This window comes from Drosophila montana, unplaced genomic scaffold (assembly GCF_035044405.1).
Source record: "Drosophila montana isolate Dmon_TW-CO22-7 unplaced genomic scaffold, ASM3504440v1 contig_2481_1, whole genome shotgun sequence".
NCBI classification, from domain to species: Eukaryota; Metazoa; Arthropoda; class Insecta; order Diptera; family Drosophilidae; genus Drosophila; species Drosophila montana.
Window position 1 is genome coordinate 2,450,105 of NW_026997351.1, and position 16,584 is coordinate 2,466,688.

At 41.0% G+C, this 16,584-nt stretch overlaps 6 protein-coding genes across 8 annotated transcripts; 5 read left to right on the plus strand and 1 right to left on the minus strand.

Moving 5' to 3' along the window:
* Positions 1-99: 99 nt before the first annotated feature.
* LOC135428412 (nucleolar complex protein 4 homolog B) lies at positions 100-2,938 on the minus strand. The gene is made up of 5 exons (XM_064682383.1): positions 2,577-2,938; positions 1,770-2,514; positions 1,287-1,622; positions 1,024-1,223; positions 100-272 (listed from the first exon to the last, which is right to left on the minus strand). The coding sequence occupies exons 1-5, from the start codon at positions 2,733-2,735 to the stop codon at positions 156-158; spliced, it is 1,557 nt and encodes a 518-aa protein (XP_064538453.1). The 5' UTR covers positions 2,736-2,938; the 3' UTR covers positions 100-155.
* On the plus strand, positions 2,891-3,550 carry LOC135428413 (uncharacterized protein C1orf131). Its single transcript, XM_064682384.1, has one exon. It carries the CDS (start codon positions 2,986-2,988, stop codon positions 3,532-3,534), a length of 549 nt encoding a protein of 182 aa, XP_064538454.1. The 5' UTR covers positions 2,891-2,985; the 3' UTR covers positions 3,535-3,550.
* Positions 3,551-3,736: 186 nt separating this feature from the next.
* NdufV3 (NADH:ubiquinone oxidoreductase subunit V3) lies at positions 3,737-4,229 on the plus strand. The gene has a single exon (XM_064682385.1). The coding sequence runs from the start codon at positions 3,824-3,826 to the stop codon at positions 4,139-4,141; it is 318 nt and encodes a 105-aa protein (XP_064538455.1). The 5' UTR covers positions 3,737-3,823; the 3' UTR covers positions 4,142-4,229.
* A 233-nt stretch (positions 4,230-4,462) lies between these two features.
* LOC135428402 (pneumococcal serine-rich repeat protein) lies at positions 4,463-9,450 on the plus strand. Of its 2 annotated transcripts, XM_064682371.1 has the most exons (3): positions 4,505-4,615; positions 4,989-5,097; positions 5,679-9,450. In XM_064682371.1, exon 3 carries the CDS (start codon positions 5,692-5,694, stop codon positions 8,629-8,631), a length of 2,940 nt encoding a protein of 979 aa, XP_064538441.1. In that variant the 5' UTR covers positions 4,505-4,615; positions 4,989-5,097; positions 5,679-5,691; the 3' UTR covers positions 8,632-9,450. The 2 variants fall into 2 exon arrangements, with proteins under 2 accessions (XP_064538440.1, XP_064538441.1); XM_064682370.1 differs by lacking the exon at positions 4,989-5,097 and having other exon boundaries at positions 4,463-4,615.
* A 733-nt stretch (positions 9,451-10,183) lies between these two features.
* On the plus strand, positions 10,184-12,778 carry dsh (Segment polarity protein dishevelled). Its single transcript, XM_064682387.1, has one exon. It carries the CDS (start codon positions 10,596-10,598, stop codon positions 12,393-12,395), a length of 1,800 nt encoding a protein of 599 aa, XP_064538457.1. The 5' UTR covers positions 10,184-10,595; the 3' UTR covers positions 12,396-12,778.
* Positions 12,779-13,844: 1,066 nt separating this feature from the next.
* Pa1 (PTIP associated 1) lies at positions 13,845-16,245 on the plus strand. 2 transcript variants are annotated; one of them, XM_064682275.1, is made up of 3 exons: positions 13,845-14,084; positions 14,155-14,360; positions 15,884-16,245. In XM_064682275.1, the coding sequence occupies exons 1-2, from the start codon at positions 13,879-13,881 to the stop codon at positions 14,312-14,314; spliced, it is 366 nt and encodes a 121-aa protein (XP_064538345.1). In that variant the 5' UTR covers positions 13,845-13,878; the 3' UTR covers positions 14,315-14,360; positions 15,884-16,245. The 2 variants fall into 2 exon arrangements, with proteins under 2 accessions (XP_064538345.1, XP_064538344.1); XM_064682274.1 differs by lacking the exon at positions 15,884-16,245 and having other exon boundaries at positions 13,846-14,084; positions 14,155-14,375.
* Positions 16,246-16,584: the final 339 nt, after the last annotated feature.

Below are 16,584 nucleotides of genomic sequence, written 5' to 3' on the forward strand. Positions count from 1 at the left end.
GCAGCGGCATCATCTGGGGCATCTTGCGCGCATTTCTCCAGGCAACTGGTGCAAAACGGAACTGGGCCAGCAATACAGTCCGGCTTAAAAGTATACACATAACAGGCACATACATTTTTATTATATTAATTTAAATATATATATTTTGTTTTACTCTAAATTATATCCCAGTATTTGGTAACAATATCATTTTGTGGCAGAGCAAAATTTGTTGGACGCTCGTAGCCCAGCGTAAAGTGATTCACTTCCTTTTTCACCTCATCATCAAATATCTGGCAGGTTAGACAAAGAGTTTAAATTAGTTTACAAATTAGTGCTTAAAGTATGCATGCTTAAGAAAAAGTTTACATTTGTTGGGCACTATAAAAAAATTCTATTTATGCACTTCATATATTAATAAATTAAATAGTTGTTATTTTGTTGCACAGTTGTGTTCACTATTATCATTTTTTTTTAAAAACCCACACTCAAATTATAATTAACATAAATAATTAGTTTGAAGTCGAACTGATGAAAATCAAAAGGTTGCATCCATTTCACTCCGGTGGGCTGGAACTCCCAAAATCGTTGCTAAAATAACCTTTAAGTCGAATAGACAACTTTTCCCCATATATCACCCTGGCGGAGTGGATTTTCGCAAATAAAATTTAGCAGAGATATTGCAAACAAGTTGCAGCTCGATTGGATGGCCCACAATCAATTTTGCAAAAGCTTTTGCCACCAATTTTTTCGCAGTTGCAGACAGAATTTCTTTTAAACTCTATTTTATCCTGCACTGGCTTCACATAATAAAAAATGGGTCGATATATAAAATAACAAAAATCTTCTTTTTGACAAAAGTGCAAACCTCTCAAGCCATAAGAACTCTGCCTATAAATTTGTTGATGCTTTTCAAAACAAAATTCCCCATTCTTTGACTATACCTTTAGTTTTGTAAACCTCTCTGTGTTTTTTGAAATACTCAAGATTAGCCAAAATTGATATGTGGCATAAAAATGAGCTGATCTTAAAAATGTTACTTACGTCACATTCCTTCATTTCCAGCAGAGAAGATAGATCAAATTCAACTACGGGCAAACTTTTGGATACAAAACGTGCAGCATTGGCCACTTCGGGCACCGCGTGCTTCTGCAGCAATGACATCTCCCAGAGGGAGCTTTTTAGGGCGCCTGCTTTGACCGGATCCAGTTCCGTTTCATCGTAGGGATCGGATATCTCCACAGCTGTAAATGCAATATAATTTAAATGACATCCTGCACGTTTTAACATATTTTCATATTGTTTACCGCTTTCGGCACCCGTTGCGCAAATGAGACGCTGCAAGCCTGTGTGCCGCAGCAGTAGATTGCATATGAACCGTATCATTATAATAGCATCCTCTGTTGGACTTTTGAGTGCGAGTCTCGCCAAACGCTTAACAAAAGCGGCCACCAGATTTTCCGGCAAATGTGTTGAGGTTAAAAATATATCGGCCAGATAAAAGAGGCGAGCTTTGTACTTGTTGTAGAACATTCGTGGATAGAACATATTATAGAGCTTCTGGTAGACATCTGGATATGTAATATTCTGCTGTTGCATCAGTGTAAAGATACCTTGGAGAGCGAGCAGGGCAATGGGTCCATCTGCAAAAACATAATGGAAATTTCAATATGTACAATCGAAGACATTAGTAAATATTATTTATAGCGCGGCGCGGGTCAAATGAATAATACTATTTCTAAACATATACTTTTTATGCGTACACTATAGTTTTTTTTTTACTATCTTACCAAACTGATGAAGTGAATCCATTAGAAAATCTGTTAACAATATGGGATCCTGCAAATGCGGCAGTATACGTTCCAAGAGCACAACAAGCACCTGTCGATGCACCTTCTCGTCCACCCCACTACACGATGCAATTATGGCCTTCCAAACAGCATTCAAATGTTTGCGTGTTTGGTTGTATTCAAAGTGCGGATGTTTCTCAGTGCCTGGGCCAATGTGATACTCATTGGCATTTAGCACAATCTTTCCCAAATCAAGCAAATTGATGATAGCCAAATAGTTAAGTGCAATATTTGGTGAGTCCGCAAAACTGTTTGGCGCCAGTTCCGGCAAGAGTTTATATGTCATCTGTAGCACGTCCAGACAACGGGCATATTTCTGGAATGCCGCCACAGCCGTTGGTGGCGTTGTCTCCGAGTTGACCAGCGTCTCTAGCACACTGCGCAGGCGTTCACTGTGCCAGGCATTGGAGTAAATATACTTTGATTCGCTGGATATAAGCTGCATGCATACTTTGAGCGCAACGCCAGATTCCTCCTTGGAGGCGCTGCCTAATCTAATTAGCAGGAAGGACCACGCTTTATTATAGAGTGTTTGACATTTGGCATTGGACTGGTTAGCCTTTCCCTTGATCTTTGTCTTATCCTGTTGCTTTTCGGCGGCTAAAATGCATTTGCGTTTGAGAAGATTCTTAAAGATAACTTCAAGCACGTGCATTACTCCAATGGCATTGCATTCAGGTTCTTCCTGTAATTTACCATAGACATTTATAGGTATATTGCAAACGTATTACTATGTGATTTACATACCAAGAGGTAAACAATTTCCCGCAGCACTTTTGTATCGACATTACTGGAATTTAGGAAGGCATTGGCTTTTCGCTGTAGTTCGGCCGGCACGTTCGCACGTTTGGCAGACACTTCCACATTCTCTTTATGGGGTGACTTTTTAGCTAATGGTTGTTTCATTGCACTACAGCAATATATTAATGGTATTATTCACAATTAAATACAGCCAACAAAATTTAAAACAGCTATCAAAAATAAAACATGCGGCGTGCAGTTTAAGAGCTGCCAACTTGTTTCACGATTTATCGTTCGTTTGGCCATAATTAGTACATTTTAGTGCTGCCTAGCACATGTGTGCATATGTATGTATGTGCGTTTAAATATTCATTTAAAGTTTTTGTAGTCTGTGCACAATTGTTAATTAGCCAGCATGAATGCAAGCACCGATTTTAAACCCGTATTGACACGCGCCGCGCTTGCATTGAAGAAAACTGAAGATGACTCGGAATTTAAGGCTCTGGTATTTCAAGAACCGCAAGCTGCACTTCCAAAAAGCAAACAAGAGAAAACAACAAATGATACTGTAAAAGAAGGCAAAACCACAGACGGCGGCAAGTTTAAGAAAGAAGCAGACAACGAATTTGACATCAAAAAAGCACGCCAAGAAGTGCTCAACTTTGCCATTGCCAATCAGCGGACCATCAAAAACAAACGAAAAATGGAAATATTTCAGCTGATCAAACTTGGCGCCAAGCCACCGAAGAAGGCGTATAAAAACTACAAGGAACTTAAGGCGGAACGCCAGCGTCTAAAGGACACGCGCGAGGAGCGCAAGAAATTCCATCAATTGGGCAAGAATCAAACTGGTGCGGCCAGTGTCAAGTGCAACAACAAAACTAAACAAAAGCGGCGTGCGCCAGTTGCCAATATAAGCCAGCACTATGGCAAAGCGCAGCCTAAATTTAAAAAGCGAAATTAAACTAGCCTTAACCAAATCTTATTTGCTTTTCAATGGGTTGGTGGGTGGGTGATTGTTTAATGTTATAAACAACATACTACACACGAACCTAGTTGTGCGTGTGCGCCTGCTAGATAAGTGTTGACTGATGTTTCGGAACAAATGGCAACGCCGCGACCTGCCTAGGGCTGCCAATCTTTTACAAACCATATGTTATTGTTGTTTTTTTATTTTGCACTTGATATTTGGTCAGTCGTGCGATTACGTGAATTCTGTTTGAAGTTATATTTGTGTTGGATTTGTCATAAAAATGAACGCAGCCCCACGCGCCGCACTTAACCAGCTCCTACGACGAGGCTACAGCCAGGCACAAAAAGGCGCAGGTGCTTCAAGGCCCCCACCCAGCAGCAGCAAAGTCGGCACCGCACCTAGTGCAGCTCCCGTTAGCAATGTTACGGGCCTGAGCAGCGCTTGCGTGAGGCCCACAACGACACCAGTTGGTCCCGGAGCCTCGCCAACTAGCGGCTACAAAGTTCCCGAATATTTTAGTTTCAATCGGTTCAGTTTTGCTGAGGCAGAGGTCGAAATGGCCAAATACCGCTGCCCACAGCCATCTGCATTGAAGTAGTAGAATAATGTTAACGTGCGATCAGCCATAAAACGAAATGTAATTAATATAAATACATATATGTATAATAAACGATAATGCGAAAATATATGCACAGGAATAGAACAAAACAATCCACATGATATACATACATATACATATATATATATATGCGTGCATACAGACATACAGAATATATACATATAAAGATATGTATATACGTATTTGTGTGTATATTGGACATGCTACAAGGGCATGCCCACCTGTTAACCAGAGTTAGCAGCGCGCTACATTTTAGCGCCAGTTGGCAGCCCTGTTTTTCTCGTATATTTTTGCACTCGCTCTCTCCTCTTTTCACTTCTATTTCTCTTCACAATTTCATGGCGAGTGGCAGTGCTGTGCTGTTCTGGTTAATCGACATCGAAAATATTGAGCGCGGGAAGTGATATTACCATAGTTTTGCATCCAATTTGTCATTGCAAAAAGCAGATCCAAGTAAAATATATTTTTTAATTGCATATGTGTTGTAAATTATTTGTGTAGAACAGAAACAAAAACTAAGATAAAAACAAACTATACGATTTGTTGCAAGGCGCAAGCCACGGGGTAGCAGCTCTGTTTGTGCGTGTATGTGTGGTACAGTTGGGTAGAAAAACATTGCTGGCCTGGCAGCGCCGCACAAATTTATGAGTTCCACAGCAAAAGCAAAGGCAAGCAAAGTGAGCAACAGAACTTTACAAAACAAAACAAAGTGGCATTATGTTATTGCTGGCTGCTATCACGTAGATCAAGCACAATAATTAAACTGCAAATCAATGCAAATGAAAATGAATGGCGTTGCCAATTTGCTGATATTATTCACAAACAGGGACGTCTTGTCGAACGCAATCGAACGTAGTGCAGTGAAAGTGTGCGAAACGGAAATCACAAAGTCGTTTATGAAAAGACAGAACCGAAAAATGTAAAACCATTTAAATGTAAGTGCGACCCGAATGTAAAATGCGCACACGCATAATGAAATCAAAAATTGAATATTAAAATTAAAAACACATATATACCACAAGCTAAACATACATACATAGTTATATATTAATATTAGATATATGTATGCGTATGTACATACAACTGGCGCGCAAAAATCAGCGTAGTTGCTAATAGAGCACCAAAAATGACCAAAATGGGCGCCAGAGTTGTCGCGCAATCAGAATAGTGATGAGCACGTGACGCGTTATTTCAGCACGAAATAAGCACGAGAAGTTAAAACAGACATACAAAAATAGTAAATATATTAATTATATATAAAATAAATGTCCGCTACACTTTTATCTATCTTGATATATATACATTTATATTATTAAAGCTTTAATCAAATAATAGAAAAATGTATGTGTGTGTGCATACATGATGAGCTAATTTGAATGCATTCACGCAGCAATTAGACGCTCATCTCTAATTAACACAGCCCGTGTTGCCACTACGCTATATTTTAGGTTTTGTTTTGTTTTTATTTTTGTATTTGCGATTACAAGTAGTTTACACCATTCTTAATCAATTGCAGTGACTACTGAAAGATGCGAGCTGGAAAAAAAACGGAAGCTGAGATAGGAAAGACTCGACCGTGCATTGTATACGTAAAAAATCTAAAGGAATCTGAAGCCAGCGAAATAATCAACGCGGCAGCATCCGGTAAACCATCAAAAAAAGGGCGCATCGCCGCAGCTAAACAACCGACCAGGCGAACACACATAGTTAAAGATCGGGAGCAGGAACGAGAGCAACCGCGAGCGACGCGCACATCCCGACGGGCCACGACCATTGCAAACGTCGAGCTGTTGCCAAAGAACAAACAGTCCGCCGTTGCGCCGTGCGCAACTCCAATTGCAACACGCACTCGCAACGCCAAAGGCGAACCAACGACAGTGCCGAGGGCAGCTGCGAAAACAACAACAAAACAACAGGTCAAGGCGGTGGCAACACCATTGAGCAAGCGGCGCAACACAGCGCTAATATTGCCCGTGGCCGGGACGTGCACACCGCTTAGCAAGCGGCGCGACACGACGCGAGACATCGTTACGGAACCGAAAACAAAAATGTACAAACAGTCGAAAGTTGCCGCAACGGCAGTGGCCACGCCGCCGCCAACGATTGCGGCCAGCCGATCGCGTCGCTCCATCAAGCCGAATCCGAAGTACGCCAGCGATGACATGGTAACGCCCAAGTATGTGGCTGCCCTGGCCAGCGAGAATACGAACAAACGGTCGGTTAAGCACCTATTCGCCAATGACGATGACGAGGATGACGATATGCACGATCTGATTGAGGAGGATAACGACGATGAGCTGGCCGATGCGGCATTTAATCCACAGCTGCACAAGTCCGACGACGATGATGATATCAGTGAGCAGGACTTTGAGCTGCATTTGCGACGCGAAAAGGTGCCACCAAAGCGCGGACGTGGACGTCCACCGAAATCGGCCAGTGCAGCAACAGCTTCTAGCAATACCCCATCCCAAGCCGGCCGGGGCACCACCCAAGCCGGACGCGGCGGTGTAACGCATTTGCAGCAGCTGCGTCGCACAATCGCGCCCAATCTGGCGCGATCCCACATGAAAGTGATGGCAACTCCAACGGTGGGCAACAAGCGCAAACTAGAGGATGGCAATGATACGCCCATAGCACGCAAGCGCATGGCCACCGAAGTTGGCGGCGTTGCCCGCTCGGCGCCAGTTATCAATGGCAGCACTTCTGTGGCCAAGGCGTCTGCCATGAGTCTGGCCAGCAATCAGGCCAAGCCAAAGGTCGTTGTGGGCAGCAGCAGTAACAACAACAACTCAAGCAGCGGCAGCAGTGGCCTGCGTATGGTGCAAACAACAGCCGCCAAACCACGGCCGGCATCCAACTTTAAGCTGAGCACCCCGACAGCGACAGTACGCAGCGCTGGCGGTGCTCCAGTGGCGCGGTCGGGCATGGTGGGTCGTCCGCCTAGCTCGACAAATGCACTCAAAGTGCATAAGGCAGCAACGACCGTGAGTGCAGCGGCAGCATCTATGAAATCAACAGAGAGTGACGATGTGCCCACGTTCACAATCGTTAACATTGATGACATAATCAATCAGGACGATGTGCTTATAACGCGCTCCTCCAACAGCAATAGCGTCGGCAAAAAATTGTTGACCGCAGCGCGCAACAACAACAACAGCAGCTCGCGCACAAATCAATCCACGTCCTCCCCCACAGTAGCAATCGGCAGCAGCAGGAACAGCAGCACGCCAGGCAATAATTTAACCACAGGCTCAACCAACAAGCGGCTCAAAGCAGCAGCAACAACAACGGCAACAGCAACAACAACTGCATCAGCAGGAACGACCAGCAAGCACACGTTGGCGCTCAATCATAACAAACAGACGTCGCTGGTCGTCTCTGTGGGTCAAGCAAAGCCGCGACCGCGCATCCTGAATGCCGAGATGGGTAAGAAGACGCAGCCAATGATGAAGCCGCTGATGAGCATGGGCAAGGAGCTGTGCCCCATGACCGATGGCGGCGATACCGAGGACGAGGATATATCCAATGAGCTGGCAGAGGATGACATGCAAGCATCACCACCTCCAGCAACAGCCAATCAGGCGCGCGTGGTTCGTCGTGTGCAGACTGCTAAATGGTTGCCAAATCGACGCCATGTGCTATCGACGACAACGTCGGTGAATGCCAGCAATAATCAAAGACATCATCAGCAGCAGCAGCAACAACAACAACAACAACAACAACATCTGACCACTGGCCCGGATCGTAAGCTAACCAAGCTGCTGGGCGAGAGCAGCGACGATGATGTGTTTAAGAAGCCGGCAAGTCCGTCTACATCAACGCCATCACAGCGTCGCTACAAGGAGAATGCAACGGATGAGGATGCAGCCACGACAGCAGCTGAGCCCGAAACGGAGGCCAAACAGCCCAAGTACTTTCCACCCGAGACAACCACATACTGTCAGGAGGATGGACGGCTTGTCAAGAAGATCACCTGCTATGAGACCTGGCATGTGATCAGCACGCCCAAAGAGCCATCGAGCAAGACACGCCAGCAACGCACCTGCCTCGAATTGCCGCTGGTTAAGCTGGCCAATGTTGCCGCACGCATCAAGGTGCCCTCCACCAAATGGACGAGCAAGGTGACCCTCTACAAGCTGTCGCCATCGCTCATGCAGCGCCAGACAATGACCATATTTACTGGTGATTTAAAAAGCTATAATATACCCGAAGAGGAGCGGCACAAATATCAGCCATCATGCGTGCTCTTCCGGCGCTCCGTGCTCGATCGGAGCAAATGCCGTGTGCCCTTCGATCGTGCCATTATCTTCAAAAACAAATGCTTTTATGCCAACATCGAGGGCAAGCACGTCAATTTGCTCGGCGCACCCGAAGTGGTTAGTTCTGTAAAGGATGTGGAGATACTAATTGATATTGTTGACTCGCTGGCCCTCTCCAGCGATCTCGTCGAAATGGTTACGTCCAAGTAGTAAGCAGCTTGGCCGGGTGGGTATGTAGGGATGTAAGGATGTAAGGATCATAGGTACATACTCTAATAAGTATGTATGTAAAGTAGGGCACTTGAGCAAATTGCATACATACCTACACACACAGAGACACACATACCTACACACACAGAGACACACATACATACACACACACTCACACACACACACACACGCACGCATGCATATATATATTATATGTATATTTTTTTGGATTACCTATAATCTATTTTTTTTTTTTATTCGATTTAAATTAGTTGTAATAGTTACTTTAGCGTAATAGTTATTTTAGCTGTTCGTTATATCTACATTAATGTAATAAAAACAAAACAAAAAAAAAAAAGAGAAAAAGAAAAAGAAAACTAAAAGATTTAAAGGTAAACTTCACTATACCCAATCATGGGTCCAAATCCCGGAACTTTATATACTACATATGGCTATTGCAAATTGTTTACAAACTGGAAGTGTGGACAAATCGTCGCATGCCGCTCGGACGAAGACTTTCGATGTGAAATCTATAATTTTAAAATAATTTTACATTATATACATATGTAGGCATAAAGAGAGTTTTGAAAAACAAAAATATCACTTTTTAATTTGCAAACGAACATAATGTTTAGTTGATTTATACAATAAATAACGTGCACCCGAATGGCAGGTGTAATAATAATAATAATAATATATTAATTTTATTTCTATGTAAAGCGAAGAAAACTGTAATCAATAAAAATATTTAATTTTATTTCTATGTAAAGCAATGAAAGGTGTAATCAATAAAATGATTTAATTTGATTATTATGTAAAGCGATGTATGTATACAATAGGTTGCATTTGAAAGTAATTTGAATATCAGTTATTAGTAAATACTAAAATTTGTTTGTTTATATTGCTTGTGTCAATTTTCTTAATTAACAAAATATATAAAATATCCAAAGTTCGTTAAATTGTTTGTTATTTCAAACGAACGATTTAGTTCATTTTGCTTTGCAGGCAAGACAAAAATTGAAGACTGAGAAAGATTTGATATACATCTATAAAGAAGTTTGTTTTGGGACACTTGCTACTCATTTAAATTACCTTAAATTAAAATTGACTTAAATGGGCCAGTGTGTCCACTCTTAGAACATATCAAAAATTCAATAGGTTTTCATTGGATCTTAAAATAAATCATTATGCTAACAGCCACACAAATACTGCCTATTGCTGTAAATATATGCCACTAAAAATGTTAAGCTAAAAAACAATATGTACACACTTGTTTCCCTAAACAAAGATAGAACCAATCGATAACAATTTATGGTCGAGGAATGAATTAATAGGTAGCTTAGGACGTACACAAATCATGGTGTACCCACAAAATGGATATTTCTTATGTAATAAAAGCGGTTGCAAAAACCCTCATCTTGCTTGTGCATCCTTTTTTTTTCATTTTAATGTTTGCCAACATAGTTGTACCGATAACTATCGCACAAGTGTAATTTGTCTTTTGTGTTTGGCAAGCGTGGCAGCATCCCTGGTTCGATACGTGTATCGATATCAGTCTAGCGCTGTCAATTATTTACCTATATATATATATTTTGTCTCCCCAAAATTATAAATTTAAACGCCCAAAGAGAATTGTACACAATATTGCAAAGTGTACGAATAAAAAAAAAACGCATACAAATGCTTGAAAAGCATTAATGAGCTGCAATAAAAGCAGTTTAACGCCATATACAAATGAAGGAGGCGGAGAGCTGCTGCGGCTCCATTGACAACCCAACCCAAAAAGCATAAGCGAGAGGAGTACATACATGTAAAAAGTAAAAAGTAAAAAAGGAAAGAAAAAATACACCGAAAATTTGTGTGTGTAACGAAAAAGTGTAGACTATAAATATATAACAATAGTTGAGAATACGTATACAATAGAACAATTCGATACAATTTCTAACGAATTTAATTAATCAACAATGGATACAGAGAGACCAAATAGCCAAGAGACAAAAGTCATTTATCATATTGACGATGAGAGCACACCGTATTTGGTTAAAATACTGATACCCTCCGCTCAGGTCACACTCAAAGACTTTAAAATGGTGCTCAACAAACAGAACAACAATTACAAATACTTCTTCAAGTCAATGGACGCCGACTTTGGTGTGGTCAAAGAGGAAATCGCCGACGATGCCACAATATTGCCTTGCTTCAATGGACGCGTCGTCTCCTGGCTGGTCTCCGCCGATGGCACCAACCAGTCCGATAATTGCTCCGAGCTGCCGCCCAGCGAATGCGAGATGCGTGTGCGTAGTCACTTGGCGCTGCAGCAACAACAACAGCAGCAGCAGCAACAGCAGCAGCATCAGCAGCAGCAACAACACCAACAACAGCAGCAGCAGCAACAACAACAGCTACAGCAACAACATAAGCTGGGACCTTTGCAAATGCTGCAACCGCCGCCACTCACATATCAATCGGCCTCGGTGCTGTCCAGCGATCTGGACTCGACGAGCCTCTTTGGCACCGAATCGGAGCTAACACTGGACCGGGATATGACCGACTATAGCAGCGTGCAACGGCTGCAGGTGCGCAAGAAGCCGCAACGTCGCAAAAAGCGTGCGCCCAGCATGTCGCGCACGTCCTCGTACAGCTCCATAACGGACTCGACAATGTCGCTGAACATTATAACCGTTTCGATCAATATGGAGGCAGTTAATTTTCTGGGCATATCCATTGTCGGTCAGTCAAATCGCGGCGGCGATGGCGGCATTTATGTGGGCAGCATCATGAAGGGCGGCGCCGTCGCCTTGGATGGACGCATCGAGCCGGGTGACATGATATTGCAGGTGAACGATGTTAATTTTGAGAACATGACCAATGACGAGGCGGTGCGTGTATTGCGTGAGGTGGTGCAGAAGCCGGGCCCCATTAAATTGGTGGTGGCCAAATGCTGGGATCCAAATCCAAAGGGTTATTTTACCATACCACGCACGGAGCCGGTGCGACCCATTGATCCTGGCGCATGGGTGGCGCACACACAGGCGCTCACCTCGCACGACAGTATTATGGCAGACATACCGGAGCCAATTAAGGAGCGGCTCGACCAGAACAATCTGGAGGAGATTGTTAAGGCCATGACAAAGCCGGACAGCGGCCTCGAGATACGCGATCGCATGTGGCTAAAGATAACCATACCAAATGCGTTCATTGGAGCCGATGCGGTCAATTGGGTGCTGGAGAACGTTGAGGATGTCCAGGATCGGCGCGAGGCACGTCGCATTGTGTCCGCGATGCTGCGCAACAATTACATTAAGCACACGGTCAACAAGCTGACCTTTTCCGAGCAGTGCTACTATGTGGTGAACGAGGAGCGCAATCCCAACATGCGTGCCCAGTTGCATCCGCTGGCGCATGCACTGAGCCATGCCGATACGGAGAGCATTACCAGCGATATTGGACCGCTGCCAAATCCGCCGATCTATATGCCATACTCGGCCACGTACAATCCAAGTCACGGCTATCAGCCGATACAGTACGGCATTGCCGAGCGCCACATCTCGTCCGGTTCGAGCAGCTCCGATGTGCTCACCAGCAAGGATATATCCGCATCGCAAAGCGACATCACCTCTGTCATACATCAGACCAATCAGCTGACCATCGCTGCGCATGGCTCCAACAAATCGTCGGGCTCATCGAATCGTGGCGGCGGCGGTGGAGGAGGCGGTGGCAATACCAACGATCAGGACGTATCCGTATTTAATTACGTATTGTAGAAATTTTTTGCAATGAAATTGTGTGTTTATTATTAATTAATTAATTAATATAATTATTCTTTTTATACATATACGAGTATACAACAAACAAAACAAAAATACAAACAATATAACATGTATATTTATAAGTTGATCATGCTGATAACGATGCAGATGGATCTAATGGACACAGTGTCTACTAAAATTAGCTCGAATCGCGTTTGTGGCTGCTGTCTGCTGTCTGCTCTGTGACCAGCTCACCAGCTCACACGGCCCGCAAGCTCGATGAGAACGTTGCATGATGGATGGATGTAAGCCAGTTAAAATGAGTATAAGAATGAGATGATAATTTTGAATAAAGTTCTAAGAATTTAGTAATCAAAAAATAAAATATATAACAAATATTTTGTTGTCAATGCTTGTATTCAGTCATATAAAAGCCCTCTATATACAGGCATGAGTAAATCCAGGTTAATCTAAGCATAAATCCAGGTATATCTAAGCTTCTTATATCATTATTTCTGACTAGAGATGGCCACGAACTGGGCTATTACGGCCCGGCCCAACACGAACACGGAGGACTCGTGTTTAAGATTTTAAGGTATCGACTGGATAAATCATACTCCTCGCGTTGGTGAGCCTTGCATGGACCCGCACGGAAGTCGCACAAAACGGAGTTTTACAGAACAGCACGACCCATGGCTATTTATAGATCTAACCTAAACCATGTTCTATGCCGTATATCATATCAGACTCATAGCCTGGTTCTAGAGATAGGCCAGACTATGAGTCTGATATAATATACGGCATAGAACATTGTTTAGGTTAGATCTAGGTGAGATCTAGAGATAGGCCATCCAGGATTGACAAAATTTAAAAAAAAATTCTTATCATATCAATGAATCAATGCGTTTTATTTGTTTTTTTTTTAATTTTATAAATTTTTTTAAATAAATAATTATATGAATCAATTTTTTTAATATTTTAATAGGTAATTATATCTCATTTGATTTTGTAAATTGATTTTTCCCATATTCATAAATGTCGTGCTGATGCGCTTAACACGGACACGCACGAAATTTCTTACACACTGCGTGCTCGTGTCACGAAATACAAAAATTTCTCCAATTAGCTGCATTTATTGTGTGCGACATTCAAAACTTAGCCAAAAATTTGAAAATAAAATTCATTGCTTAATGCTTTAAAGCTAGTTGTCTTTAAAATGTATAAGCAAAAAGTTAATTCTCAAAGCATATGATTAATTGCTCTTTGACTTTATCACTACACATTTTGTTGTTACCAACGAAATTTCGCGATAAAGGCCAAAAAGCAGAAAGCACAGATAGCTGACTAGCTCAATTAATATAGATTGTATTGATTTTGAATTGCCCGCCGCTCTGATGCTTTGCAACACTGGGCAAGCCAGATCAATCGATAAATTGACAAGTATCGAATCGCCTGATGCATATGGCACACAGAAGTTTGCAACGCAAAACAGAAAAACATGGCAGCAGAGGTGGAGACTGCAACAGCGTCTGATAAATTTTCAGCCAATGCTGAGGAATTGGAAAGCTACTATTTAATGCTTGAAGCCGGCAATATACCAGAACTTCAATGGCAATTTCCTGGCCGTCGAGCGCCCTCTCCAGACGCCAGCGTGGGCGGCAGCAACAAGGAGCTGGAAGCTGCCACCGAAACTGTTGAGCAAGAGTAAGACAATATGCATATATACAATATATGCACTAGTGCACATTCGACTTTTCTTTTCCACCCATTGCAGACCGCAAAAGGCAAACGATTTTGATTTCAGCGACGAAGTTGCACCCACTCAAATGCGCGTACGAAGCCAAACATCGACGCCGAAGTCGGCCAAAAAAAAGACGGCCAATTTTGCCGGCGTTATGGAGACGCTGAAAAAGAAAAAAACTGAAGGCTCCTAGCAGACAAGTGCTCTTCTTCTTCAAAGACCAGCATATTTGTAGATATGTATGTATATATATATATAGCAAAAAAAAAAAAAAAAAACAAAACAAACAGTAGTATGTGTAAATGAATAGAATGTTGTAGAATTTCTCACTAGTTATAAGGCATTGTTATTGTGCATATAATGTATGCATTTTATAATTAAGTACTTTTAAAAATGTAGTAATCCATTCATAATTTCCATTAATACACTTGATGTTCAAACCATAAATTCATTTGTTTTTGTAGTACAAACTTGGTACGTGTATTTTAAGTTTTATTTTTATGAATTCAAAAAGAAGTCATATCATCAAACAGGCGTTAACTTTAAGAAAAGAAAAATCATAACAATTCATCATGTCAATTATAATCATGAATTCTGAAATGTATGGATCTTTCATGTATAGACTTTGTATTGTATAGACTTAGCTGCAATGTTTGTTATATCCGTCTCTTTTCTTTGATTGTATCTCTTTCGTTTTTATGTAAACTGTACGAACAAAATCATTGCAGTCGTAAAAATTGTCATCAACATTTTCGATCTAAATATTATATAGTATGTACTCTTAAAAAAGCGATCATGTTTATTTTACTTTATTTTTTTTTTTCTATATGTACGAAACAGAACATTTTATAATGCCAAAGGAATTCGCAACTCCTTTTTTTCTGTATACATATGTATGTGTGTATGTCTATGAAAGCATGACTATGTATGTATGTATACATTAAGGTACATTAATGTATATATGTATTAATTAGTGTATTGTCGCAAGAATGTACTAAGTATGTATGCATGTATATGTATGTGTATACATGTGTATGTAAGTATGTGTACGCAAATCTCAATGTATGTGTATGTTCTTTTATGGCAAATGCAAACAAAGTTAAGTTCCCGATGCGTTGTAAATTCAAAAATAACGCATTAAATAGTGTGCCCTCCTACTCGATTCTCAAGAATTCATATAGGTCCCGCTTTGCATTCATTTTTATGTCAATTTTATTATTTATTTTTTATATGTATGTATGTATGCATCTATATACGTATTCATGTATGAATGTATGTTTGTATTATTATATGTGTGCAAACTTATTCTTCTTCAAGGAGAGAGAGTCCGCATCATAGAGAGGGATGGCTGCAGGCTGATCTATATTTTTTCTTTATATGTCGGCAGTCAGCATGAATGTATAATATTCAAATATTCACTTTCGCAAATCTTAACTGATTCTAATTTTAAAGCTTAAAGTTAAGAAAAACTAATTAACTTTTATGCAATTTTCCTCCATTTCTCAAGTCGAAAGCTCGTATAATCAACCTGAAAAACGGATTAAGAAGCCGCTATACTTTAAGTCTTTTCAAAAAACGTTATCATAGATTCAAAAATGATTTTCGTTATTGAAGGAGTTTGGTGTCCAAGCTAAGAAACTTTATCTATGCTCATATTCAAAAACTACCTATGCAATCCATACATCCCTCTCTCTCTTTCATTTTTTTTCTCTTTCTTTTTCCTGTTCATACTCTTATTTACGCTCTGCTTTTCTTCTTTCAGGGATGAGTACACATAAAAGTCTGTCTTCCTTCTACTAATAGTTGGCGATCAAGTAATCGTGCGGGTGTATGTCAAATTTGTGGTAAGTACATATTTACATATATATGTGTATATTTACATATATATGTAAAAATGTTTATCCTGACTGATTGACTGCCTATTGAATGGAAGAGTGATGTGTATAATTTGAAGAAACAAACTTTGCCCAGGCAAAGCCGGGCTTTACCCGCGTTTGTCCCCTTATAAGCACGAGTACAACAAGAAGCGCATTCAATTAGTTTATCAATTCGTTTTTATTGATTTAAAATGGCGTATATATGTATAAAGTATAATTGACCCGCATTAAAATGTTGTCAAATTGATTTTTACATATTATACAGATACATTATCTATATGTGCACATATATTTTGAGTACATTTTACATAAAATACGTTTTATTTATTCGCTTGATTAGGATTGAACATATATAAGTGGTCGATGTGCTGCACATGGGCAAAATGCATCATGTATTCACTTTTGTACATTATTAAAATTATCAAGCTAAGCAAATTTTTAACAATGTTGTCTAAAAGTTTTAACAAACTAAAATGAGAATTTCGAAGACAATTTGAATGCTACTCGGGCGTAGCAGAAAGGAAAATGTTTAGAATTTTATTTAGGCAGAGGTTTAGTTTAGGATCAGAGGTAAAGATAAAGTACA

What these genes read in the sequence shown, in the direction of transcription:
- LOC135428412 (XM_064682383.1), bottom strand. Translation starts at nt 2,735, where the DNA reads ATGAAACAACCATTAGCTAAAAAGTCACCCCATAAAGAGAATGTGGAA. An exon ending in CGCAACGGGTGCCGAAAGCG is followed by an intron (nt 1,224 to 1,286) that starts GTAAACAATATG and finishes TTGCATTTACAG; the next exon opens with CTGTGGAGATATCCGATCCC. An exon ending in TGGAAATGAAGGAATGTGAC is followed by an intron (nt 273 to 1,023) that starts GTAAGTAACATT and finishes CTAACCTGCCAG; the next exon opens with ATATTTGATGATGAGGTGAA.
- LOC135428413 (XM_064682384.1), top strand. Translation starts at nt 2,986, where the DNA reads ATGAATGCAAGCACCGATTTTAAACCCGTATTGACACGCGCCGCGCTT.
- NdufV3 (XM_064682385.1), top strand. Translation starts at nt 3,824, where the DNA reads ATGAACGCAGCCCCACGCGCCGCACTTAACCAGCTCCTACGACGAGGC.
- LOC135428402 (XM_064682370.1), top strand. Translation starts at nt 5,692, where the DNA reads ATGCGAGCTGGAAAAAAAACGGAAGCTGAGATAGGAAAGACTCGACCG.
- dsh (XM_064682387.1), top strand. Translation starts at nt 10,596, where the DNA reads ATGGATACAGAGAGACCAAATAGCCAAGAGACAAAAGTCATTTATCAT.
- Pa1 (XM_064682275.1), top strand. Translation starts at nt 13,879, where the DNA reads ATGGCAGCAGAGGTGGAGACTGCAACAGCGTCTGATAAATTTTCAGCC. An exon ending in ACCGAAACTGTTGAGCAAGA is followed by an intron (nt 14,085 to 14,154) that starts GTAAGACAATAT and finishes CACCCATTGCAG; the next exon opens with ACCGCAAAAGGCAAACGATT.